Genomic DNA, 27,352 nt, shown 5'->3' with positions numbered 1-27,352 from the left:
ACTTTTTGCTTTAAAATATTAACAAATTAATCATGGCCCGTGTGAAGGAGTTCCACATTATTATCTCTGATTTACAGATTAGTAAACTAAATCACAGTAAGTTTAACTGACTTGTCCAAAATCACACAGTAAGAACATGATAGAGCTGCAGTTAGAAGAGGTTATTTCCCCATGCTTAGTCCACTAGGCCATAATGCCTCACTACATACATAAAATTAAATTTGAGATCTGGATAAGAAATCATAGATGCCAAAATTGCATTTTTCTCTTTCTTTTTAATTTTTTTAGCTCCACCGGATGCACCTGATAAACCTGAAGTGGAGGATGTTACCAGTAATAGTATGTTGGTTAAATGGAAAGAACCAAAAGACAACGGTAGCCCCATCTTGGGTTATTGGATTGAAAAACGTGAAATCAATAGTACTCACTGGGCTCGTGTCAACAGAAACCTCCTGAACACCCTAGAAATAAGAGCCGATGGGCTTTTGGAAGGACTTAACTATATCTTTAGAGTGTGTGCTGAAAATGCAGCTGGCCCTGGCAAATTTAGTCCACCTTCAGATCCAAAAACTGCTCAGGACCCAATATGTAAGCATTTTAACAGAAGATAATGGTTGGAGGCTGACAAGAGTAGGTTAAGTATCCATGAATTTTGATTTACACTTTTTTATTTCTTTAGTGCCACCTGGTCCACCAATTCCAAGAGTTGTTGATACAAGCTCAACTGCTATTGAGCTAGAATGGGAACCTCCAGCATTCAATGGTGGTGGTGATATCATCGGTTATTTCATTTACAAACAACTGGTGGGCATAAATGAATGGTCACGCTGCACAGAGAAATCCATTAAGATTAGAAAATACACTGTTAAAGAAATTAGAGAAGGTGCTGACTATAAACTCCGTGTTACCGCTGTTAATGCAGCTGGGGAAGGACCTCCTGGTGAAACTGAACCTATAACAGTTTCAGAACCTCAAGGTACTGTTGTTGTGCAAATGTCATTTAACATATAGTAGCCAGTATGGCATGTTAGACTCTTTTATCTCCCTTAAACTAACGCACAATTCCTATTTTTCTGCAGAGCCTCCTCATGTTGAATTGGATGTTTCTGTCAAAGCAGGCATTCAGATAATGGCTGGGAAAACTCTTAAAATTCCTGCTACTGTAACTGGGCGCCCTACACCTACAATTGTGTGGACTGTGGAGGAAGGTGAATTAGACAAAGAGCGGGTTGTTATTGAAAATGTTGGCACCAGATCAGAACTAACTATTCAGAATGCATTGAGAAAAGACCACGGAAGATATGTGATTACTGCAACCAATGAGAGTGGTTCCAAATTTGCAGCAACCAGAGTAGAAGTTTTTGGTAAGAAATATTACATGCTGTGAAACCAATTGTTAAGTATTCCTAGATACAAGAAATCTTTGTTTTTTTCTTATACAACATGTTTTCTTTTTCAGATGTTCCTGGGCCAGTGCTTGACCTAAAACCTGTGGTCGTGAACAGAAAGATGTGTCTGCTTAACTGGTCTGATCCTGAAGATGATGGAGGAAGTGATATCACTGGCTTCCTTGTTGAACGCAAAGATGCCAAAATGCATACTTGGAGACAGTGTATAGATACTGAGAGATCTAAGTGTGATATTACAGGTCTCGTTGAAGGACAGGAATATATGTTTCGTGTTATTGCCAAGAATAAGTTTGGCTGTGGTCCACCTGTTGACATAGGACCAATTCTTGCAGTTGACCCATTAGGTAAAATAACTATTTGTTTGCTTATGTCAGTTATTAAATATAGGGAGATCTAGATCACTGCACAGTTATTTAATTAATGCTGAGATGGCACACTGTATATTCAATGTACATAGACATATTAATGGGGTTTTTTAGTTTTCATACTTACCTGCTACAGAGTTAAGGCTTCAGACCTTCAGCAGAGTAATTGTTGAAGTTAGATCTCTCACTTATGTAAAATTACCATGACCATTTCTGAAAAGGAGTAGGAGATAACCACTTTGTCTCTCCTTCTTTCAATCAGGCAGCTTCCATTGACAAAGTCTGTGTTTAAACTATTGTTGAGACACTAATTGTTGCCCTGTTGCCTACATAGTCACTTCACTATCAGAGAAACTTCACACTACATTATAATAATTTGGATACCTTGCATATGAAAGATGCTGCTTTAAAAATGCCAAATCTATTTTATTTAATAGGATAAGAAATGAAACAAAACTTTAAGTATATGTATGACTTATATTTTTCATTGTGAATTACTTGTGATAATAGGTCCTCCAACAGCACCTGAGAGGTTCATGTACACAGAGAGGACAAAGTCAACCATTACACTTGACTGGAAGCCTCCCCGTAATGATGGTGGCAGTCCTGTCATAGGATACATCGTTGATAAGAGAAGACATGACTCAAATGTGTTTGAAAGAGTTAACCAGCAACTCTGTCCAACTACATCTCTTCTTGTAGACAATCTTGCTGAGCTTCATATGTATGAATTCCGTGTCAAAGCAGTCAATGCTATTGGTGAAAGTGAACCATCACTACCACTTAACGTAGTTATACAAGATGATGAAGGTACACCTGTTTATTAGAAACACGTACAACGGCTTTCAAAATTCTGTTTGCTAGTTTCTTTGCTTTTTGTTACTGCCTTCATTCTTTTATTTTTGTTTTGTTTTGTTTTACAGTACCTCCAACTGTCACATTACGTCTGGCTGTCAGAGGAGATACTATCAAAGTGAGGGCAGGAGAGCCAGTTAATATTCCAGCTGATGTCACAGGTCTACCAATGCCAAAGATTGAATGGGCCAAAAATGAAGTTTTAATTGACAAACCATCAGATGCACTTAAAATAACCAAACAAGAAATATCTAGATCTGAAGCAAAAACTGAACTTAGTATGCCTGCTACACTTAGGGACGATAAAGGCACTTACACAGTCACAGCTACCAATCGTCTCGGCACAGCATATCGCAATGCTTATGTTGAAGTGTATGGTAAGGATCTGATTTATTTTAATGAAAAGACAAAAGCAAATATGTTTTTGCCTTTTCCATAACATAATATTATATTGTTTTGTTTTTATTTAGATCGTCCTTCTCCACCAAGAAATCTTGCCGTTTCTGACATTAAAGCAGAATCATGCTATTTGACCTGGGATGTCCCCCTTGATAATGGTGGCAGTGAAATTACTCATTACATTATTGAAAAACGTGATGCCAGTAGGAAGAAATCTGAATGGGAGGAGGTCTCCAGCACAGTAGTTGACAGACGATTTGGGGTAAAGTTATCTGAAAACTTTTCTGTACTTTACAAAGTGTCTTTATTATGTAATTCAACATGCTTAAATAACAAAAATAACACACGTACAATACTGAAATAAAATGAATTATCAATACAATGAAAAATTACAGAACACATAGTTATCTGAGCAGGTGGTACACTGACCATGACCAGAATTTCTAGATAATCACTATTGCCATTGTGTATTTTCCTTAAATCCCAACAAGAAAATAATATATTCAGTTATGTCATTTATTTTATAAAGAAGTTAATATCTGAATTAAGGAGATTTATCCCTTTTGTGTCTTCTAGGTTAATTTATATCAGAAATATAATTTTGTATTTAGAGAGTAAGGGTGATCACAATTTCATATGACCCAGTAAAGGTACAGTAGCTGACAAGTTCTCTCATTTTGAAAAAATCACTATACAGACATTTTAAATCCAGTGGTTTTTTTATTAATTGTTTTTCCAGTTTTGCTTTTGAATTGTTATAAGCATCTCAGTGAGGATTCATTCTCACCCTCCTTTAAAACTTAATCATACTGATATATGTCAGAGTAATTCTCACTAACTTAAGACACTGACAAAAGTATGTGACCACTTGGCAATTTGGTCAATTTTGTTAGGTTTTTTGCTTACCCTGCTGTTCTGACCTGCTGCTGTACCTCTTAGTAGCACTAGCCTCCAGCTTCCCTCCAGTATATTGCCCTCTTGCTGAAAGGGCAAACAGCCCAAATGGTAGGAACAAATAAGTGGATTGATGTCTGCACTTACCTCAAAGACCAAGAGCATTATGACATTCTCATTCACTCTTGGCTCTGTGTGCATGATATACAAGTCTCTATGGTGCAGCATATAGAGGTACTTGTAGCCATTCATTGGGATAACTAAGGAAGAGTTTAATTAAACAGCATCAAAAGAGGGAAAATTTAACATATACTTATTTTGGAAACAGTTATTTATTAATTTAAATCTTGTTTTTCAGGTGTGGAAACTTGCAACAAATGGTGAATACCAGTTTAGAGTCAGGGCAGTAAACAAATATGGGACAAGTGATGAGTGCCTCTCAGAGAAAGTGGTCATTAAGGATCCATATGGCCTTCCTGGACCTCCTGGAAAACCAAAAGTTTTAGATCCCACTAGGTCATCAATGCTGGTGACTTGGGAGCCTCCTTTGGACAATGGTGGAGCCCCAATCACTGGGTATTGGTTGGAGAAGAGAGAAGTCGGAGGTGTCTATTGGTCACGTGTTAACAGAGCTCCAGTAACAAAACCAGTAATGAAAGGGCTGGAATTTAATGTCCTGCGGTTGATTGAAGGCGTTGAATACCAGTTTAGAGCAATGGCTGTAAATATTGCTGGAATTGGCCCTCCCAGTGAACCATCAGATCCTGCGTTAGCAGCAGATCCTATATGTAAGTATACAGTTCTTATGAGTTGCTTTAAAGGTTATAATACATAAAAACTACATTCTGTAACCCTTATTGATGTTGAATTCAGTGGGACTAGACTGATGAAATGTTTGCAGGACTGGGGCCTGCATAATGCCATTCTGTTTTCAGTGTAATGATTTTCTGATTAACTATTAATTATTTTTATTTTGGTTCAGATAATTAATTCTGATCTCACGTGCTATACTTTTACATCAGTTTAACTCCAGTGATTTCAATGGACTACTCCTGTTTAAGCTGGTGTAAGCGAGTTCAGAATCAGTGATTTATTCTTCTTTGTTGTTAAATATTATTACAGTAGAATAATGTTTATATTTTTGCTTTAAGTGTATGTATAATTGTTATATGTATTGTAAATATAAAAAACATATATAACAATTTCACATATGGTATATGTCATATACATAACATGTTTGTAAATATACATATTTGCAGTATTCTCAATTTTTACTACCATTCTTTTTGACAAATGTATAGAAAAATACTACTTTTGCTGACATTACAGCATTTTAAAATGTAAAATTGAAAATACATACACACTAACTCCCAGCCAAAACTTTTTGCATTTTCTTACAAGTTGTACCTGGTGCACCATCATGCCCCGAGGTCACAGATAGAACCAAATCCACTATATCTCTTAAATGGAAACCGCCACAAAAAGATGGTGGCAGTCCTATAAAAGGATACATTGTTGAAATGCAAGAAGAAGGTAGTATTGACTGGAAGAAGGTGAATGAACTAGACAAACTATTCCCTACTTGCGAATGTGTTGTACCCAGCTTGAAAGAACTTAGAAAGTACAGATTTAGAGTGAAAGCTGTAAATGCTGCTGGGGAATCTGAACCAAGTCTTCCAACATCAGAAATACCCGTCAAGGAAATTCTAGGTAAGAGTCTTGGAATTAATTTAGATATTTAGATATAAATCCTACCGTTTGCTGTGCATGTGCATTAGGAGACAAAGAGGGGTAAAGACCAAGTTCAAACAGCAGGGCCCACCATGGTAGACCTAGCCCAGTACACAGAATTATTCAAGAACATCAACAAAGAAGCTGGAAATCTAAGAAAGTGACCTGGTGACCTTGAATAGGATATCACCAACCAGAAATCTGACAAGCGTTATAACTAGACATAAAGGTTACATTGTGCCCAATGAAAAAGCAACAGCAACAAGTGCCCCACAGAGCATAGGGGTCCTCCTGATGCAGTGGTTCTTAATCTTTACTGCAGCCTGTGCCCCTTTGGTTCTCAAAATATGTTCTCGCACCCGTTATCAAAAATCGTTGAAGTAGGTCAGTTCTTCAAACCTAGATATATTTTTGTTTGTATATTACAGTAATAGTTAAAAAATGTCTAATGTTAATAAATACATAGGTTTGATGAAACAAAGTAGTTGTACTTACATGCCTGAGCTTAATTTGTGTTTTCGATGATTTACCTTCTAAAAAAATCTGACATGTCTCGCACCCCCAGAAAGGGCATCTCGCACCCCAGGTTAAGAGCCACTGTCCTGATGTATACTGTGCATGCTTTGGAATGTATCATGAGGTTTTCGTGCATAGCTGGCTGAATTTTAATTTCAATAACTCATCTAACAATTATATTTCTAAATCTTTTTGCAGAGGAACCAGAAGTTTTTATTGATATTGGAGCACAAGATTTTCTCTCTGTTCGTTCTGGTACAACAATTAAAATCCCAGCCATTATAAAGGGGCGTCCAGTTCCAAAAACATCTTGGGAATTTGAAGGAGAAGCCAAGAAGGCAATAAAGGTTATTAAAAGAACTGATTACTTTCTAAATCTGTTGCTAACTATTTAAAGAAATCTCTGTTACGTTTACTTTTTCTTCTTTATTTATAGGATGGAGTCAATAATATACCTGAAGATGCTCAGGTAATGTAAAAAAATTAAATTGTTTCTATATTGCTAAATTTTTCATTTTGTAATTATTTATAATCAATATATATCTCTTTTTGTTTGCAGCTGGAAGTAACCAATACTACTTCAATAATTACTATCCCAGAATGTAACAGAGGCCATTCTGGAAGATACAGTATTACAGCAAAGAATAAAGCAGGACAGAAAACTGTAAATGTTAGAGTTAACGTCCTTGGTACGTCATATACATGTTGGAGTATTCATATAGAATTTTTCATGTTTTCTAGGTATTTATCTAAAACTGCTTCTGTTGTGCTTTTATACTAACAGATGTGCCAGGGCCACCAAAAGACCTGAAAGTGAGTGATATAGCAAGATGTAGTTGCAAACTGTCATGGAAGATGCCAGACAATGATGGTGGAGACAGAATCAAAAACTATGTTATAGAGAAGAGGACTGTTGAAGGGAAGGCCTGGACAAAAGTTAATCCAGACTGTGGAAGCACTTCCTTCATTGTACCTGATCTCATAGCCGGGCAACAATATTTCTTCCGTGTACGTGCAGAAAACCGCTTTGGTATTGGGCCACCTGCAGACACAATCCAACGGACCACAGCCAGGGATCCAATCCGTAAGTTAAATCAAAATGGAACATCTCCTTTGATAACCAAATGCTACTATAATGTCGGTTGATTCCAATTTTTATTTGATTTTTAAAGATCCTCCTGATCCACCTATCAAACTCAAGATTGGTCTTGTAACTAAAAACACTGTTAGCTTGACATGGAAACCTCCAAAGAATGATGGTGGTGCCCCTGTTACACATTATAATATTGAGTGTCTTCACTGGGATCGTACTGGGGAAGGGAAAGAGTCTTGGAAACAGTGCAATAGACGTGATGTAGAGGAAACAAAGTTTACTGTTGAGGACCTGAAAGAAGGAGAAGAATATGAATTCAGGGTCAAAGCTGTAAATGAAGCGGGTCCCAGCAGACCATCTGCTACAGTTGGCCCAATTGTTGTCAAAGACCAAACGTGTAAGTACTGAACATTTCATTATACAACTTTAAAAGTATATTTGCTTTTGTATCCCTTTTAATGGCAATTTATGTTTTTTGTGTTTCATACTAGGTCCACCATCAATTGAACTCAAAGAATTTATGGAGGTTGAGGAGGGAACAGATATTAACATTATAGCCAAGATAAAGGGTGTGCCATTCCCCACATTAACGTGGTTTAAAGCTACTCCAAAGAAACCTGATGACAAAACACCAGTACTGTATGATCAACATGTCAATAAGGTTGTGAGCGAAGATACTTGCACCTTATTAATCCAACAGTCTCGCAGAAGAGATACAGGCTTGTACACTTTAACTGCTGTAAATAATCTGGGAACTGCTTCAAAGGAGATGAGGCTGAATGTTCTTGGTAAATATCAAGGGGTTCTGGACAATTGCATGTGAATATGATTGGCTGATTCTGTGAATACGATTCTTTATTTTAAATGTATTTTAATTATGCATTCATAATTATGAATTATGCAATCAACAATTGATTCTGTGAATATGATACTTTATTTTAAATGTATTTTAATTATGCATTCATAATTCTTAAAATTTGACTTTCAGGACGTCCTGGACCACCAGAGGGACCCATTAAATTTGAATCCATTTCAACTGATCAGATGACCTTGTCTTGGCTTCCTCCTAAAGATGATGGTGGTTCTAAGATTACAAACTATGTTATTGAAAAAAGGGAAGCTAATAGAAGAACATGGGTACCTGTTACCAACGAGCCAAAGGAATGCATCTTCACTGTGCCCAAATTGCTGGAAGGCCATGAATATATGTTCCGCATCATGGCACAAAATAAATTTGGCATTGGGGAGCCTCTTGATAGTGAACCACAAACAGCAAGAAACCTTTTCAGTAAGTATGATATTGTGTTCAAATGTTAGTTGTTCTCATGCTTTGTAGTGACTTTGACAATGCAGAGTCTAAAGAATCAGCTCATCTATTATGGCAAAGCTGTAAATTACCAATTGCTTTTATGTCTCCCAGATATCTGAAATTTCTAGAATAGTTTGAAAGATTTTTACCATAGATATCCTGTTAGGTAGTTAACGTTTAAAATGTTAATGTTTTGTCTCTTTTTCTTTGCTATATCTTAAAATACAACTATATTTGGTTTTATTGAAACTGGACTGGATCATACAGTTATATTTGGGATAATACTGACCTTACCATTATGGAAGAGTTATTTCCTTAACTTGAGTTATGGAAAAAGACAATAAAGAATAAGGGAGTTAGCTTCTTAGTTGCTGGTCTGACAGAAAGGGAATGCTAGGTCTGAGAAAAGAAGACTATATTACAAACTTTTCCTACACACACTGGCCACAGAAAGGTACACAGAGGGCAAGTGAATGTTAACCTTGACAGTTAAATGAGGCACAGACATTTTATATTTTAACATTTTGTTACAAAATTTGTGTAACTTTTTTTCCAGGTGTTCCTGGACCATGCGACAAGCCCACGGTTAGCAGCATAACATATGACTCCATGATTGTCAACTGGGAGGAACCAGAATATGATGGAGGCTCTCCTGTAACAGGTTACTGGCTAGAGCGTAAAGAGACCACTGGAAAGAGATGGACAAGGGTTAACCGTGATCCTATCAAACCTATGACCCTAGGCATTTCTTACAAAGTAACTGGTCTTATTGAAGGTTCAGAATATCAGTTCCGTGTATTGGCTATTAATGCAGCTGGTGTTGGTCCACCAAGCATGCCATCTGACCCAGCAATTGCTAGAGACCCTATTGGTAAATATGTTAAATTTATATTTTTCAAATTGAAAATGTTCCATTGAGAAGAAAAAATGTATTGTTATAATGTAATGATATCATATTTTCCAGCCCCCCCTGGTCCGCCAATTCCAAAAGTTACTGACTGGACAAAGTCATCTGTTGATCTGGAATGGGCTCCACCATTAAAGGATGGTGGTTCTAAGATCACTGGTTACATAGTTGAATATAAAGAGGAAGGAAAGGAAGAATGGGAAAAGGTAGGTGAAATACTATTATAGGATTTGGGTTTCCTCTAGCTTTAAACAATATTTGTCGCTAATGTATATTTGTACATATTCTTATTACACCAACTATATGGGACAAATTATCATGTCTTCTTTGTACAATAATTATCTTCGTAGTTTTAAAATATATGGCCAAATTCAAAAGTTAATATTTGCCACACTGTGGTGTCTAAGATACCTCAGTATTTTCCTAAACTCAGGTTCTCTAAACTTCACAGTTCTGTGCAGCAAAGTATGTTTATAGTTATCAATAAAGGAGCAGAAGGTTCATGTGAAAGTGGATATTAGGTACAAAAGTAAAGGAGCCAATGGAATGTCAAATTATTCCTAGTTACTTTGCAAACAATGCCTCCACGTTTTCCTACTGCTTTTCAATAATACATTACTGAAAATCTCACTGGTGCATATAGAACAGAAGTTAATGTTTCCCAACCAGCAATTTGGTCATAAATACATGCCACTTGTCCAGTTTGCCTACTTTTGCACCTCTTCACGTATTTGCTATAAGCCAAATGCTGCCCCAACCTGTGCATAAAATCCATGTAAACAGGCTATGCACAAGAGATCCAGAAAGGCGCATGAGAAAGGGATTTTTTCCCACTTTTCCTCCTTTCACCTCCAAACTGGCATTTTGGTGTACAGAACCCTATGCAGCCATTCGTCTGCCTCAGATCATGGACTCTGTTGTAACTGCTATGGCTCCTTTATGACTCCCTAGTTAGAGGAATTGTTCAAATTGATGAATCTGCATGATAGTACATCTCCAAGTCACTCTCCTGCATTTCCATTACCCTATATTCCCCTCACAATGTTCCCTTCAATCCGCATATCACTCATATGCACCAGGGATGTCCTGAATGCCTTCTCTGTGGAGTGCCCATTCCTTGTATTTGAACAGTGCTGGTGTCACTGCATTTAGAGCCTGCTGTACTTGTGGATGTTGGACAGTTATACCATAACAGTTGTTTCGTATACATGAGTGCCACCAATAGCCAATTCCTTTGTGGTGTTTGTGATTTTCTGATATTGACTGATGTTATAATCTTTTTCCAGGTAAAAGATAGAGAAATAAGAGGAACCAAGTTTGTTGTGACAGGATTAAAAGAAGGAAGTTTCTACAGATTTAGAGTTAGAGCAATAAATGCTGCTGGTATCGGAGAGCCTGGCGAAGTTACAGAAGTTATTGAAATGAAGGATAGAATTGGTATTTTACAATTTTTATTTTTAACATTTTTACCAATCAAAGTGAACAAACAGAAAATATATTGAATCATTTTGTTTATTTCTTACAGTCCCCCCTGATCTTCACTTGGATGCTAGTGTCAGAGACAGAATTGTTGTTCATGCTGGGGGAGTGATCCGGATCATAGCTTACGTCTCAGGAAAGCCACCTCCAACAGTCACGTGGAGCAGGGATGAAAGAGCTTTACCGGAAGAAGCTAAAATTGAAGAAACAGCCATCAGCTCTTCTCTGGTTATTAAGAACTGCAAGAGAAGTTACCAAGGCCTCTACACTCTTTTTGCCAAAAATGCAGGTGGAGAACGGAAGAAGACTATTATTGTTGATGTGTTAGGTAAATCGGAAGTTCAGAATTTGCATACAATTTTGTTCTAAAAATATGGTTTCATAAAATCCAGTACATAAAACTAAATATATACTTTTTCTTTCCATCTTAGATGTACCAGGGCCAGTTGGTGTTCCATTCCTTACTGAGAACCTAACCAATGACTCTTGCAAACTGACATGGTTTTCTCCAGAGGATGATGGTGGTTCTCCTATCACCAACTATATTATTGAAAAGCGTGAAGCTGACCGTAAAGCTTGGACCCCAGTAACCTATACAGTCACAAGACAGAATGCTACTGTTCAAGGGCTGATTGAAGGCAAGGCATACTTTTTCCGAATTGCACCTGAGAATATTATTGGCATGGGCCCATTCGTTGAGACAACAAAAGAGCTTGTCATCAGAGAACCAATATGTAAGTACATTTTTGTTTTATAGATGATTGTAATAGAAGGGAGATTGGCAAAAAAAAATGTATTCACCACATTGTTTATGTTTATTTACAGCTGTACCTGAGCGTCCAGAAGATCTGGAGGTAAAAGCCATTACCAAGGATTCTGTTACATTGACTTGGAACCCACCTAAATATAATGGAGGTTCCGACATAACCATGTATGTCCTAGAAAGCCGTCTCATTGGAAAAGAGAAATTCCACAGGGTTACAAAGGAGAAAATGCTTGATCGGAAATACACTGTTGAAGGACTGAAAGAAGGTGACACTTACGAATATCGTGTGAGTGCTTGCAATATTGTGGGACAAGGAAAACCATCTTTCTGCACAAAACCAATCACATGCAGGGATGAAATTGGTATGGGTCTATTTTTCATAATTCAGTTTGAAAACAAACAAGTACATTTTTGGGTATATAATTTTTTTATTAATATTGCTACTTACCTTTTTTTCCCCAATGATATCTTTTAGCTCCTCCAACACTTGAACTTGATTGTAGAGACAAGCTAATTGTTCGGGTTGGTGAAGCTTTCAGCCTCACCGGACGTTACTCAGGGAAGCCTGCACCAACGGTGACTTGGTTAAAGGATGAAATTACAGTTAAAGAAGATAAGCGCACAAAGATTCAGACCACTCCAACAACCCTTTGCTTGGGGATATTAAAATCTATCCGAGAAGATTCAGGCAAATATTGTGTGATCATAGAGAACAGCTCCGGATCAAGAAAAGGTCTTTGTCAAGTCACTGTTGTTGGTAAGTGTAACTGAGCCATAAGAATGTCTTGCTTTTAATAATAATTAGAACTGATCAAATAGAAGAAAGAGTGAATATTAAAATGAGTTATTTATAGAAATACTGTGAATTCACTCCTTTATTATTTGTGATATGTTATTCATTGATTTTGAGTATTCAGTTAATTGCTGGTTTAAGTTTATTTACAATGAATAATTTGACACGCTCTAATAATAATATTTTGCACTATTTTAGCAAATTTCAATGCAAGATGATAAAGCACTTTGTAAGCATTAATTAATTAAGCCCAATAAGATAAGTATTAGTCTCGTTTTACAGATGGGTAAACTAAAGGAAAGTGATTTGCTCAATATCACATAGTGAGAGAACAGCAGAGCCAAGAATAGAACGTTGGTGTCCTGATTCCCAGTTCTTTGTTCTAACAATTAGGTTATTCCAAGTTATATTTATTCCAAGTTATATTTACAGTAGAATAGTGACACTGTTCAATCTGTGTATTGTCCGGTTTTTCTGTTCATTGTTTCTTTTAACAGATCGCCCTCAGCCTCCAGTAGGTCCAGTTATTTTTGATGAAGTTCATAAAGATCATATGATCGTCTCCTGGAAACCTCCATTAGATGATGGTGGCAGTGAAATTACAAATTATATTATTGAGAAGAAAGATGCACACAGGGATCTCTGGATGCCAGTAACATCTGCCAACGTCAAGACAACATGCAAAATTCCTAAACTGCTTGAGGGAAAAGAGTATGTTGTACGAATTTATGCTGAAAATCTTTATGGCATAAGTGATCCCCTAGTATCTGATGAAATGAAGGCCAAGGATCGTTTCAGTATGTTATTTATTTGCTACTTTATTTTAATAATTTAACCATCAGAATGCTTGTTATACTATAAATTCATTTAAAAATATTATTTCTTCAGGTGTTCCTTCTGCACCGGAGCAACCCATCATTAAAGATGTTACCAAAAATTCTGCCTTAGTAATTTGGAACAGACCACATGATGGAGGCAAGCCAATAACTACTTATATTTTGGAAAAGAAGGAAACAATGTCTAATCGATGGGCCAGAGTCACCAAAGATCCGATTTTCCCAGAAACTCAGTTCAGGGTACCTGATCTCCTTGAAGGCTGTGAATATGAATTCCGTGTATCAGCAGCAAATGAAATTGGTGTTGGTGATCCTAGCCCACCTTCAAAGCCAGTCTTCGCTAAAGACCCAATTGGTAAAGTATAAAACAAAATCCATTCATATTCTGTGTGTTCCTGAAAATCTTTTTTCAGATAGGTTTTAATGGTTTCTGATTTTTTTAATAGTCAAACCAAGTCCACCTATTAACCCTGAAGCAGTGGATAAAACAAAAAACTCAGTTGATTTGTCTTGGCAACCACCACGTCATGATGGCAAAGGCAAGATCATTGGCTATCTCGTTGAGTATCAGAAAGTTGGAGATGAAGATTGGAAAAAGGCCAATCTTACAGCAGACTCCTGCCCTGAAACAAAATACAAGGTCACTGGTCTTACTGAGGGTTTGACCTATAAGTTCAGAGTCATGGCAGTCAATGCAGCAGGTGAATCAGAACCAGCTTACGTTCCTGATCCAATAGAAGTAAAGGACAGGCTTGGTAAGTGAAATAAACTCAGATAAGTTTATGAATAAAAGATATTGTCAAAATGTGCTTGTTTACTAAAACTGGAATCTTTCTCCCAGAACCTCCAGAGCTGATACTTGATGCTAATATGGCACGGGAGCAACACATAAAAGCTGGAAATACACTAAGACTTAGTGCTGTAATTAAAGGAATTCCATTCCCAAAAGTGTCATGGAAGAAAGAAGGACAAGAGGTTTCACCCAAAGCAGATATTGAGGTTACGGGAGTTGGCAGTAAGCTGGAAATTCGTAACACTGTCCATGAAGATGGTGGAATTTACTCTTTGACTGTTGAGAATCCAGTTGGTTCAAAGACTGTTTCAGTAAAAGTCATTGTACTAGGTAATTATTTTTTGACTTTGTTTATACTGTATGCTTTTTATTATTTTATTGGCGATCAAAGAAATTGGATCTGCAGAGAACAAATGAATAATTTCAATGCAGAAATTATCAATAATAAAGCAACATAATATAAGAGCTGTATGAGAAAAGGACTGTAAATGACAAGCAGTACTTTTAGTAAAAACTTCCTTTCCATTGAAATGTGCTAAATTTTGTAAAATTAGTTTTGTTTATTAAATAAATATTCTTTACTTTTAAAAAAAATATTAGATATACCCGGCCCACCTAGAAATCTGCAAGTAAGTGAAGTTAGAAAAGATTCTTGCTATCTCACTTGGAAGGAACCAGAGGACAATGGTGGTTCTGTCATTACCAACTATGTGGTGGAAAAGAAAGATGTAGCTGCTGCCCAGTGGGTACCCATCTCATCATGCTCCAAGAAACACAGTCATCTGGCTAAACATCTTATGGAAGGCACTCAGTATCTCTTCCGTGTTGCTGCTGAGAACCAGTATGGGCGAGGTCCATATGTTGACTGTCTCAAGCCAATCAAGGCTATGGACCCACTATGTAAGTATTTTTCATTGATGAGTTTTGTTTTGAGTCTTTTTTGAACTTTGATTAATTGATCTTGTTAGTACAAATACAATATAGTGTATGTGTGTTGATTGGGCGTAGGTTGTTCACCCTATTACACTTCTTGTTTTTTGCTCTTAAAAGATCCTCCAGGGCCACCAAAGAATCTGCACCATGTAGATGTTGACAAAACAGAAATTTCCCTTGTTTGGAATAGGCCAGATCGTGATGGTGGTGCTGAAATCAATGGATATTTGGTGGAGTATCAAGAAGAAGGTGCAGAGGAATGGATTAAGTTCAAGACTGTACCCATGCTAGAGTGTGTTGTAACTGGTCTACAGCAAGGAAAGACTTACAAATTCCGTGTGAAAGCACAGAATATCGCGGGTCTTAGTCTTCCAGATACAACTATACCAATAGAGTGTCAAGAAAAACTAGGTACCTTTTTAATTTGTATGATTTCTTTCATTTCTTACTTTTAGTGTTCCCCATGAAAAAATCATATTGTAATTTCTATATTTTTTTCTAATTCCAGTACCTCCATATGTGGAACTAGATGTGAAGTTAATGGAAGGTCTTGTTGTTAAAGCTGGTAGCACAGTCAGACTTCCTGCAATCATGAGAGGTGTACCTGTGCCCACTGCAAAATGGGTAACTGATGGCAATGAAATTAAAACAGAAGGCAACTACAAAATCGATACTGACAATTATTCAACAGTACTTACCATTAAAGACTGTGTAAGAAAAGATACTGGAGAATATCTTCTCACAGTGTCTAATGCAGCTGGCAGCAAAACTGTTGGTCTTCATCTTACTGTTTTGGATGTTCCTGGTCCACCCACTGGCCCCATTAATATTCTTGAAGTCACACCGGAACACATGATTATTTCCTGGCGTCCTCCTAAAGATGATGGTGGAAGCCCTGTGCTGAACTACATTGTTGAGAAGCGAGAATCCAAGAAAGAATCTTGGGGAGTGGTCTGTTCAGGAATCAATCAAACAAAACTTAAGGTTCCACATCTACAGAAAGGTTGTGAATATATTTTCCGTGTCCGTGCAGAGAATAAGATAGGCATTGGTGCACCCCTCGATTCAACACCAACAGTTGCTAAACATATGTTTGATCCACCATCCCCACCTGGTAAACCAGTGGTTTCAGATATTACAGAAAATGCTGCAACAGTGTCTTGGACCCTACCAAAATCCGATGGTGGAAGTCCAATAACTGGATACATTCTTGAGCGTCGGGAAATATCTGGCAAATGGGTACGTGTCAACAAGACACCAGTGCTTCAACTGAAGTTCAGAGCCACTGGTCTTTTTGAGGGCAACACATACGAATTCCGAGTTTTTGCAGAAAACATGGTTGGCATAAGCCAACCATCCCCAGTTTCTGACCCAGTAAAAGTTTCACGCCCTATTAGACCACCTGGACCTCCCATTAATCCAAAACTAAAAGACAAGACCAGAGAAACAGCTGACCTGGTGTGGACAAAGCCTCTCAAAGATGGTGGCAGCCCTATTTTGGGATATGTTGTGGAATGTCAGAAAACTGGAACTACACAGTGGAATAGGATTAATAAAGATGAACTCATTCAACAGTGTGCCTTCAGGGTACCTGGGCTAATTGAAGGAAATGAATATAGATTCCGTATAAAAGCTGCTAACATCGTTGGAGAAGGAGAGCCCAGAGAACTGCCAGAAACTGTTCTTGTAAAGGATATTCATTCTCCTCCAGAAATAGATCTAGATCTGACCTGTCGTGACTTAATCACCATCAGAGTAGGCCAAACAATCCATATTACTGGTAGAGTAAAAGGCAGACCAGACCCTGACATAACATGGTCTAAGGATGGCAAAGTATTAGTCCAAGATAAGCGTGTTGGGATGGTTCATGAATTCCCTCGCATTGAACTGCAGGTGAAAGAAGCCGCAAGAGACGATCATGGAAAATACATCATTTCAGCAAAGAACAGCAGTGGACATGCTCAAGCATTTGCCCTTGTTAATGTACTTGACAGACCTGGACCATGCCAGAACTTGAAGATAAGCTATGTTACAAAAGATTCTTGTATGCTCACTTGGGAAAACCCAGTAGATAACGGCGGCTCAGAAATTACAAATTACATAGTAGAGTATCGTGAGCTAAACCAGAAAGGATGGTCAATTCTCTCTTCTAATGTTACCAAACGATTAGTAAAGGCAAATCTCATAGAAAACCATGAATACTTCTTCAGAGTTTGTGCAGAAAACAAAGTAGGGCCAGGCCCTGTCGTTGAGACCAAGACTCCTATCCTTGCCATTAATCCTGTTGATAGGCCTGGTCCACCAGAAAACCTTCACATTGCAGAAACAGGAAAGACATTTGTGTATCTGAAATGGAGAAGACCAGATTATGATGGTGGAAGCCCCAATTTATCTTACCACGTTGAAAGAAAACTGAAGGATTCAGATGAATGGGAAAGGGTGCACAAGGGCAGTATTAAGGAAACACACTACATGGTTGATAAATGCATTGAAAATAAAATATATCAATTCAGAGTTCAGACCAAGAATGAGGGAGGTGAAAGTGACTGGGTGAAGACAAGTGAAGTTGTTGTGAAGGAAGAACTGCAGAAACCAGTCCTTGATCTGAAGTTAAGTGGTGTGCTAACTGTAAAAGCAGGTGACTCTATTAGACTTGAGGCAGGACTTAAAGGCAAGCCACAACCAGAAGTGGTATGGACAAAGGACAGAGATGCCACAGATTTAACCAAATCTCCAAGAGTCACAATTGAAACAACTTCTAATTCATCTAAATTTGTTCTCACAAAATCTAAGCGTAGTGATGGTGGTAAATATGTGATTACTGCAACTAATGCAGCTGGTAGTTTTGTAGCTTATGCTACTGTTAATGTTTTGGATAAACCTGGTCCTGTAAGAAATTTGAAGATCTCTGACATTTCAAGTGATAGGTGTACTGTCAACTGGGACCCACCTGAAGATGATGGCGGTTGTGAAATACAAAACTACATCTTAGAAAAATGTGAGAGCAAGCGTATGGTTTGGTCTACATACTCTGCTGCTGTTCTAACAAGTCATGCAAATGTGACACGCCTCATAGAAGGCAATGAGTATATCTTCAGGGTTCGAGCAGAGAATAAGATGGGCACTGGCCCTCCAACAGAAACAAAACCAATTATTGCAAAAACAAAGTATGACAGACCTGGCCGTCCTGATCCCCCCGAAGTCACTAAAGTCAGTAAAAATGAGATGACTGTAGTTTGGAACCCACCAGAATATGATGGTGGCAAATCAATTACAGGATATATATTAGAGAAGAAAGAGAAACGAGCATTAAGATGGGTTCCTGTTACTAAGAGTGCAATCCCAGAGAGACGCAAGAAGGTTACAGATCTCATTCCAGGACATGAATACCAATTCCGTGTTAAGGCTGAAAATGAAATTGGTCTTGGAGAACCAAGCTTGCCATCGAGACCGGTAGTGGCAAAAGACCCAATAGGTACTGTAGTGATATATTTTACTGTTATTAAAATAAAACATTAAATTAACAGGTTGCTTAGTTGCTTAGATGTATTCTTATTCCTGCCCTTTATCGTGTCTTTCAGAACCTCCTGGTCCTCCAATTAATCTGAAGGTGGTTGATAGCACAAAGAGTTCCATCACTCTTGGATGGGGAAAACCAGTCTATGATGGTGGTGCACCAATTATTGGATATGTTGTGGAAATGAGACCAAAAGTTGAAAGTGCAGCTCCTGATGTAGGATGGAAACGATGTAATGTTACTGCACAAGTTATTCATACAGAATTTACAGTTACCAGCCTGGATGAGAAACAACTATATGAGTTCCGGGTTTGTGCCCAAAACCAGGTTGGCATTGGCCGACCAGCTGAACTGAAGGAAGCAGTGTCTCCTAAAGAAATACTTGGTGATTTTTTTCTATCTTATCTATGAATTCATGCATCATTTATTTGCTACATTTAGATTTTATTTCACATTCTGAACTTTTGTTGTTGTTTTTCTTTAACGTTTGTTTCAGAACCTCCTGAGATTGATTTGGATGCAAGCCTAAGAAAATTAGTCACAGTCAGAGCAGGATGTCCCATTAGACTATTTGGCATTGTTAGAGGGCGACCAGCACCTAAAGTCACCTGGAGGAGAGTGGGTATTGATAATGTGGTCAGAAAAGGACAGGTTGATCTGGTTGACACTATGGCCTTCCTTGTCATCCCCAATTCTACACGTGATGATTCAGGAAAATATTCTTTGACAGTTGTTAACCCAGCTGGAGAAAAGGCCGTATTTGTGAATGTCAGAGTCCTTGGTGAGTCGCCACAAACAATTTGTAAACACATCAGTTTTATTATTCTTTAATTATTTATTACAGGGATTTTTATGGCTCCTATCACAATATCATTTGAGTATCACTGTACATGGCTAATATTAATTCCACATGTATAGGAAGTCATTAACCAAACTTTCATTGTAATTTAATAAGGATTTTTAAGAGAGGACTGATATATGAATTAATGTTTCATTCTAGATACTCCTGGACCTGTGGCCAAGTTCAGTGTTTCAGATGTCACAAAAATGTCATGTCAGCTTTCATGGGTACCGCCTGAGAATGATGGTGGTAGTCCAGTAACTCACTACATCCTGGAGAAACGTGAGGCTGACAGAAAGACCTGGTCAACAGTCATTGCAGATGTAAAGAAAACTAGTTTCAAAGTAGCTAATCTTGTACCTGGAAATGAATACTACTTTAGAGTAACTGCTGTCAATGAATATGGTCCAGGTGTTCCAACAGAAGCACCAAAACCAATCTTGGCATCAGATCCACTAAGTAAGTATTTTTTAATGTAGATCTTTTATTCTTGCATCTTTATTTGCTTTAATCTCCAGTAAGCTTCTGATTTTTCATGAATGTGGATGTGTCTAAATTCTGTATTGTTGCTAACCTCTCAATGACAGTGGAATAAATATTCCTGTGCAGATATGTTTGCTGAATAAAAATTAAAACCCTGAATACTTATTGTAACTCTATATTAATTTAATCACTCTGGTAGTTTCTAATGTGACATGTTTTCCAAATCAAAAAAATGTCTCTTTTAAATAAAGTCCTTTTTGAATTAAGCAATCAGAATTCTTAGTAATTCTACCAAAGCATGCTCAGTTAAAGTGATGATGTTTTAATATATTTGCTTTGTTTTTTCTTAAGGTGAACCTGATCCACCAAGAAAACTTGAAGTTACTGAAATTACAAAGAACAGTGCAACTTTAGGCTGGTTGCCACCACTGCGTGATGGAGGCTCTAAAATTGATGGATACATTATTAGCTACAAAGAAGAAGAACAACCTGAGGATCGCTGGACACAATATTCCGTTGTCAAAGATCTGAACATTGTTGTAGCTGGCCTGAAAGAAGGAAAGAAATACCAATTTAGAGTGGCAGCTAGAAATGCTGTGGGAGTAAGTTTGCCAAGAGAAACTGAAGGAATATTTGAAATTAAAGAACAACTCAGTAAGTAACTAATTATTACTATATATACCATTTAAAATCTATTTTAATAATGAAACGAACAAGGTTTTTGGTTGATGGAGTCCTAGGAAATCAATTTTTAAATGATCTCTTCTGCACTTCTGTAGAAGATCACACTTTAAGTCACCAGTCTCCTGCATCCCAGGAAGTCTAAGCTGTTTTTAAGAACAAGTTACACAAACATCTGTTGGGGTGGACTAGGTATACTTAGTCCTGCCTCAGCGTGGAGGGATAGACTAGGTGTTCTCTTGAGGTCCTTTCCAGCTCTACATTTCTATGATTTGAAGATGGCATCAGGAAAGCAGCATACTCAACCGCCTGTCAGACAGTGTGTGTCATGTCACTTCACAGTGACCCTTCCTGATGATTAAGTGGCATAGCTATGCTCCAAAGATTGCCATCCAGTTACCCTTGGCTAAAAGGATGATAATGGTTTTTAAGTGCTGCTAGTGTCTTAGGCACTGTTCAAATATATGAGAAGACAATCTGAACACAAAAACATTCACTTACAGTCTAAATCAGAATATAAAGATAGAAAGTCAGTGTTTACACTGACAGCTATGGAGCATCTGGTTTCAGGGGTGTTTACATCATTCAGATCTGTAGTTCAGACTATTAAAACATGCCTACTGAACTGAGACTAAGGATACTATCTATAAAATCCTCAGGGCTCCAGCAGACATGCAGAGGACACTTGCATGACAAAATAAAATAATTTCTCACAGGGAGTTACAAATATTTGTGTTTGTTTGTTTGTCTTTTTTAGTGCCACCTAAGATCCTGATGCCAGATCATGTTAATATTAAAGCTGGGCAGAAACTCAGAATTGAAGCGTATGTCTATGGGAAACCTCAGCCAATCTGTAAATGGATGAAAGGAGAACAAGATGTATTTACATCCAGTCGTCTGGCTGTGCATAAAGCAGAAAACTCTTCTGTTCTCATCATTAAGGATGTGACTAGGAAAGACAGTGATTACTATACCCTTACGGCAGAAAACAGCTCGGGTATTGCCACTCAGAGAATCAGAGTGGTAGTCATGGGTAACTTTCATTTTTAACCTAACTTTCTACACAGCTAGATTTAAGATATTTCATGCTCTACTATTTTCTTAAATTTTTCACCTTACATCTTTATGCAGATGCCCCAGGTCCACCACAGCCTCCATTTGACATTTCTGATATAGATGCGGATGCTTGCACACTTGCATGGCATATGCCTCTCGAAGATGGTGGCAGTAACATTACAAACTATGTGGTTGAAAAGTGTGATGTAAGTCGGGGAGACTGGATAACAGCTGTAGCTTCTGTCACAAAGACAAGCTGCAGAGTTGGAAAACTGACCCCTGGACAAGAGTATATGTTCCGTGTTCGTGCTGAAAATCGTTTTGGCATTTCTGAGCCACTCACATCTGACAAGATGGTTGCAAGGTTCCCATTTGGTATGTCAGTTTTAAATGATGGCATTTCTCTGATTTTAATTCTTCTAACAGTAAAAGAACCGTTAATGTTATCCGATTTGTTTTTCCACAGATGTTCCAAGTGAACCAAAGAATGCGCGTGTTACCAAGGTCAACAAGGACTGTATTTTTGTGGCTTGGGACAAACCAGACAGTGATGGAGGCAGTCCAATTACTGGTTACCTCATAGAGCGTAAAGAAAGAAATAGTTTGCTGTGGGTGAAGGCTAACGATACACTTGTGCGTTCTACAGAGTATCCTTGTGCAGGTCTAATTGAAGGTCTCGAGTATACTTTCAGAATATATGCCCTGAACAAAGCTGGAGCAAGCAAACCTAGCAAGCCAACTGATTTTGTTACGGCAAGATCCCCAGTTGGTAAGCAAAACATTTAAATGATTTGTAATATGTCATTAATATTTATGGTCAATTTACGTTATTTAATTTTACTTACAAGTAGTAGTAATACATTTACTTAATAATAATTGCAACTTTATAATCATCACTTTTCCCATTTCTTTAGATGTTTTATATGCAATATGAATACATTGTATCTACATATTGTGTAATCTAGCATTTTTGTGGTTTTTTAGAGGGATGTGCTATGAATACCATCCACCACTGTAAAATATTTTTCTGAAATGTACAAATGTTTTGATGAGGGTAAACTTATGATGGTCTTGTTTGTTTTTAGATCCTCCTGGTAAACCTGAAGTTATTGATGTCACTAAGAGTACTGTGTCACTTGTATGGACAAGACCAAAGCATGATGGTGGAAGCAAAATTATTGGCTACTTTGTTGAAGCTTGCAAACTGCCTGGTCATAAGTGGGTACGATGCAATTCTACTCCGCATCAAATTCCTCAAGAAGAATACACTGCTACTGATTTGGAAGAAAATGCTCAATATCAGTTTAGAGCAATTGCCAAGACAGCAATTAACATTAGCTGGCCTTCTGAGCCTTCTGACCCAGTGAGCATTCAGGCAGAAAATGGTAAGGAATGTATACTTGTGAAGTATTTGCAAACTCTGATAATGTTCAATCATGCTTTTTTACCTGGTATTCATATGATATGTTTAAATCTTTTAGGTTGGTTAGCTCTCTTCTTTTTGTTTCTTTTCAGTTCCTCCCAGAATAGAACTAGGTGTATCTATGAAATCATTGCTTACAGTAAAAGCTGGAACTAATGTTTGTCTTGAAGCTAATGTGTATGGCAAACCTATGCCAATAATTACTTGGAAGAAAGAAGGAGAAGTTTTAAAACCAGCTGAAGGCATTAAGATCACCACTAAAAGAAATCTGTCCACTGTGGAGTTGTTCAGTGTTAACAGGAAGCAGACAGGAGACTATACTATTACCGCTGAAAATGCAAGTGGTTCCAGATCAGCAACCATTAAGCTTAAAGTACTTGGTAGGTTAAAGATTATTTATTAGTCCATATTTATAACTTGGATAATATAGCAAAAGCTAAAGATATAACTATTGATCATTAATTTTTCCAGATAAGCCTGGTCCTCCTGCCTCAGTTAAAATCACCAATATGTGGGCAGATCGTGCAATGCTTTCTTGGGAGCCTCCTCTTGAAGATGGAGGTTCAGAAATTACTAACTATATTGTTGACAAGCGTGAAACAAGCAGACCAAATTGGGCCCAAGTCACTGCCAATGTACCAATTACGAGCTGCAGTGTAGAAAAACTGATAGAAGGACATGAATATCAGTTCCGCATTTGTGCTGAAAACAAATACGGTGTGGGAGATCCCATCTTCACTGAGCCAACAGTTGCTAAAAATCCATATGGTAAGCTTGTTGCTCAGCATGGTTTTGTGATTAATTGTTTTTATGCACATTTAAGAATATGAAAATAATTTTCAATAAATCTTTACAGATGTACCTGGGCCTTGCGATCCACCTGTAATTAGTAATATAACAAAGGATTTTATGACTGTTAGCTGGAAGCCACCAGCTGATGATGGTGGGTCCCCTGTGACTGGATATATACTTGAAAAACGTGAAACTAAGACTGTTAACTGGACCAAGGTAAACAGGAAGCCTGTCATAGAAAGAACTGTAAAGGCCACTGGACTCCAAGAAGGAACGGAGTATGAGTACAGAGTGACAGCACTGAATAAGGCTGGACCAGGCAAACCTAGTGGACCATCTAAGGCAGCATATGCTCGTGATCCTCAGTGTAAGTTAAAAACATTTATTTTGATTTTCTTCTGAAATGTCCAAATGCTTTTGCTCAGTATTATTGTTTAATATATTCTATGTAACTTCCTATTGTTTTCATTCTCAGATCCTCCTGGCCCTCCGGCCTTCCCAAAAGTGGTTGACACAACCCGTAATTCTATAAGCCTGTCTTGGAGTAAACCAGCATATGATGGCGGAAGCCCCATTATTGGTTATCTAGTTGAAGTAAAAAGAGCTGACACAGATAACTGGGTCAGATGCAATCTGCCGAAAAACCTACAGGATACCCATTACATGGTAACTGGACTGTCAGAAAATACAGAATATCAGTTCCGTATTTATGCTGTCAATAAGATTGGATACAGTGACCCAAGTGATGTACCTGACAAACACCTTGCCAAAGACATTTTAAGTAAGTATTCTGGAAAACAAATGAACTTGCTGCTTTCAGTGAAGATTTATGAAGTAGATTTAGAAGCTTAAAGGAGGGGCTTGTCACAGCTTGTAGCAAGAGAACACAGGAGGGTCTGGTAGCTGGGAGCCTGAGAGAGCTTGTTTTACAGAGTGTGGGAAGATTGGCAACTGAAGAGGAATGAGATTGGAGTCATTTTTTAGGGCAGGTAGTGCCTGCTCTTCCTGTCTCCCCACCAGTAATTCTGCCACCTTCTTGGATCTTCAAGATTTTTCCCTTTTCCACCCAGCCCTCATTCAGACTATCCAGATCTCTCTCTCCTCTTCCTCAGGCCTTCAGTATCTCCTACCTTTCAAGGAATTTGGAGCCCAGCTGCCTATACTAAGACCTTGTGGTTTTCTGGGGCATCTTGCCTGATTTAATTGTATGGGGCTGTTGTCCCCTGTTGACATTCAGGCTACTTCATCATACACAACTAAATGAAGCAAAAATGTAGCACCACCCAGTAATAGTTACGCTTGTGCAGGGTAAAAAAGTACAGGACAGGCAGCTGAGTTACAAGTTCTTTCAAGATAAGGAGGAAGAGGGACTGATTCACATGATGGGTGGGGGGAAAAAAGAGATGTAGTTGATGAGAGGAGGAGGAAGCACTGCAGAAGAAGTTCAGTCTATCAATTATCTTGAATCTAGATCAAAACCACCGTTTAAATAACACCAGCTGAGACACAGGAACAGGCCTTCCAATCAAGTACAATGCCAGTAAACTGGGACTTCTGCTCACAGCAATTTTAGTGCTACATTTAAATATTGAATTTATAATGTATGTATCTTTAATTACCAATGCAGTTCCTCCTGAGGGAGATCTTGATGCAGAACTGAGGAAAGTACTTATATTACGTGCTGGAGTCACAATGAGGATTTATGTGCCAGTAAGAGGACGTCCACCTCCAAAGATTAGTTGGTCTAAAGTGAATGCCAACATAAGAGACAGGAAAGGGCTAGATATCAAGTCAACTGATTTTGACACTTTCCTACGCTGTGAAAATGTAAACAAATATGATGCTGGAAAATATGTCTTGAGTCTGGAGAACAGCAGTGGCAAAAAATCATACACCATGGTTGTGAAAGTACTTGGTAAGTGCCAGAATTATTACTAATCTTAAGTATTAGTTATTTTTAAAATTAATGTAATACCAGTTAATATTTTCTGTATTTTGATTATTAAATCAAATATTTATTTTGCATTCATATAGATACTCCCGGACCTCCTATTAATCTGATTGTAAAAGAAGCATCTAAGGACTCTGCCTTTATTTCCTGGGAGCCTCCTTTAATTGATGGTGGCAGTCCAGTCACAAACTATATTGTTGAAAAACGAGATGCGGAGAGAAAATCATGGTCCACAGTTTCAACGGAATGCCCAAAGACAAGTTTCAGGATAACTAATTTAGAGGAAGGGAAATCATACTTTTTCAGGGTGCTCGCTGAAAATGAATATGGCATTGGTGACCCCTGTGAAACTCGGGATGCTATTAAAGCTTCTGGTGAGAAAACTGAATATTGTTTTCCTACTTTACTTTTAAAATGAGCTTGTTTTTAATTTGTAATTGAGACTTACCAATGTTTTTATTCCTTCTAGAAACACCCGGCCCAGTTGTTGACCTAAAAGCTTTGGCTGTAACAAAGTCATCCTGCAGTCTAGCCTGGAAAAAGCCTATCAGTGATGGTGGAAGCCGTATCATTGCATACAGCGTTGAGATTATGACTTCTGATGATTCATGGCAAGAAGTTATGAGGTCAAAGAACCTCCAGTTTTCAACGAAAGACTTGACGGAAGGGAAGGAGTATACTTTCAGAGTTAGAGCACAGAATGATGCTGGATATGGAACTCCAAGTGAGATTACAGTTGTGGCAAGAGATGATGTTGGTAAGTATTTCTCCAAATTCATGAATACTCTCTTTCATTTATCCAAATTATATGATGCTTTATACATAGTGTCCATCATGCATGAATACATATCAGTTTAGTTTAGAACTGAATTAACATTTTAAAATAAAGGTTTTTATGCTCAAAAGAATAACTGATACCTTTTTATTTTGCAGTGGCACCCGATCTTGATTTAAGAGCTCTACCTGATTTGTGCTATTTAGCTAAAGAAGGTAGTAGTTTCCATCTTAAAATCCCAATTAAAGGAAAACCTGCCCCAACTGTAACATGGAAGAAAGGTGAAGACCAGGTACTCACTGAGACTGGAAGAGTTGCCTTTGAGTCTACAGCAGTTAACACCACTCTTTTGGTACGTGACTGCCAGAAAAGTGATGCTGGAAAATACACAATCACTCTGAAGAACAGTGCTGGCAGTAAGGAAGGCACTATTTCCATAAAAGTTGTTGGCAAACCTGGAATCCCAACAGGACCTGTGAAATTTGAAGAAGTCACAGCTGATGCTATAACCTTAAAATGGGGACCTCCAAAAGATGATGGTGGCTCAGAAATCACTAATTATATCATAGAGAAGAGAGATAATATAAACAATAAATGGGTGACATGTGCTTCTGCTGTTCAGAAAACTACATTTAGAGTTTCAAGACTTCATGAGGGAAATGAATATACTTTCAGGATCAGTGCTGAAAATAAATATGGAGTAGGTGAAGGCCTTAAATCTGACCCTGTGGTTGCAAGACATCCATTTGGTAATC

General features: G+C 37.9%; 1 protein-coding gene across 1 annotated transcript in view; it reads left to right on the top strand.

The window, feature by feature from the left end:
- The window catches only part of TTN (titin), a 309,138-nt gene that overhangs the window by 232,534 nt on the left and 49,252 nt on the right, over positions 1–27,352 (top strand). Inside the window, exons 214-259 of the mRNA XM_043525559.1 lie at positions 289–588; positions 680–976; positions 1,080–1,364; positions 1,460–1,753; positions 2,285–2,584; positions 2,698–3,006; positions 3,100–3,290; positions 4,281–4,710; positions 5,324–5,632; positions 6,368–6,516; positions 6,606–6,638; positions 6,729–6,858; positions 6,954–7,253; positions 7,342–7,659; positions 7,754–8,050; positions 8,251–8,550; positions 9,128–9,442; positions 9,536–9,684; positions 10,765–10,915; positions 11,004–11,285; positions 11,389–11,691; positions 11,783–12,085; positions 12,199–12,480; positions 13,014–13,313; positions 13,405–13,707; positions 13,799–14,107; positions 14,194–14,475; positions 14,746–15,045; positions 15,196–15,489; positions 15,587–18,553; positions 18,660–18,980; positions 19,092–19,376; positions 19,596–19,895; positions 20,271–20,573; positions 21,358–21,633; positions 21,732–22,031; positions 22,123–22,425; positions 22,742–23,041; positions 23,172–23,459; positions 23,551–23,847; positions 23,936–24,238; positions 24,347–24,652; positions 25,499–25,786; positions 25,906–26,196; positions 26,292–26,579; positions 26,756–27,346. Coding sequence (XP_043381494.1) covers positions 289–588; positions 680–976; positions 1,080–1,364; positions 1,460–1,753; positions 2,285–2,584; positions 2,698–3,006; positions 3,100–3,290; positions 4,281–4,710; positions 5,324–5,632; positions 6,368–6,516; positions 6,606–6,638; positions 6,729–6,858; positions 6,954–7,253; positions 7,342–7,659; positions 7,754–8,050; positions 8,251–8,550; positions 9,128–9,442; positions 9,536–9,684; positions 10,765–10,915; positions 11,004–11,285; positions 11,389–11,691; positions 11,783–12,085; positions 12,199–12,480; positions 13,014–13,313; positions 13,405–13,707; positions 13,799–14,107; positions 14,194–14,475; positions 14,746–15,045; positions 15,196–15,489; positions 15,587–18,553; positions 18,660–18,980; positions 19,092–19,376; positions 19,596–19,895; positions 20,271–20,573; positions 21,358–21,633; positions 21,732–22,031; positions 22,123–22,425; positions 22,742–23,041; positions 23,172–23,459; positions 23,551–23,847; positions 23,936–24,238; positions 24,347–24,652; positions 25,499–25,786; positions 25,906–26,196; positions 26,292–26,579; positions 26,756–27,346 — 15,822 coding nt within the window. The remainder of the gene's footprint in view (positions 1–288; positions 589–679; positions 977–1,079; positions 1,365–1,459; positions 1,754–2,284; positions 2,585–2,697; positions 3,007–3,099; positions 3,291–4,280; positions 4,711–5,323; positions 5,633–6,367; positions 6,517–6,605; positions 6,639–6,728; positions 6,859–6,953; positions 7,254–7,341; positions 7,660–7,753; positions 8,051–8,250; positions 8,551–9,127; positions 9,443–9,535; positions 9,685–10,764; positions 10,916–11,003; positions 11,286–11,388; positions 11,692–11,782; positions 12,086–12,198; positions 12,481–13,013; positions 13,314–13,404; positions 13,708–13,798; positions 14,108–14,193; positions 14,476–14,745; positions 15,046–15,195; positions 15,490–15,586; positions 18,554–18,659; positions 18,981–19,091; positions 19,377–19,595; positions 19,896–20,270; positions 20,574–21,357; positions 21,634–21,731; positions 22,032–22,122; positions 22,426–22,741; positions 23,042–23,171; positions 23,460–23,550; positions 23,848–23,935; positions 24,239–24,346; positions 24,653–25,498; positions 25,787–25,905; positions 26,197–26,291; positions 26,580–26,755; positions 27,347–27,352) is intronic.

Source organism: Chelonia mydas, chromosome 11, assembly GCF_015237465.2.
Source record: "Chelonia mydas isolate rCheMyd1 chromosome 11, rCheMyd1.pri.v2, whole genome shotgun sequence".
Classification (NCBI taxonomy): Eukaryota; Metazoa; Chordata; order Testudines; family Cheloniidae; genus Chelonia; species Chelonia mydas.
This window is presented reverse-complemented; position numbering and strand designations above follow the sequence as displayed.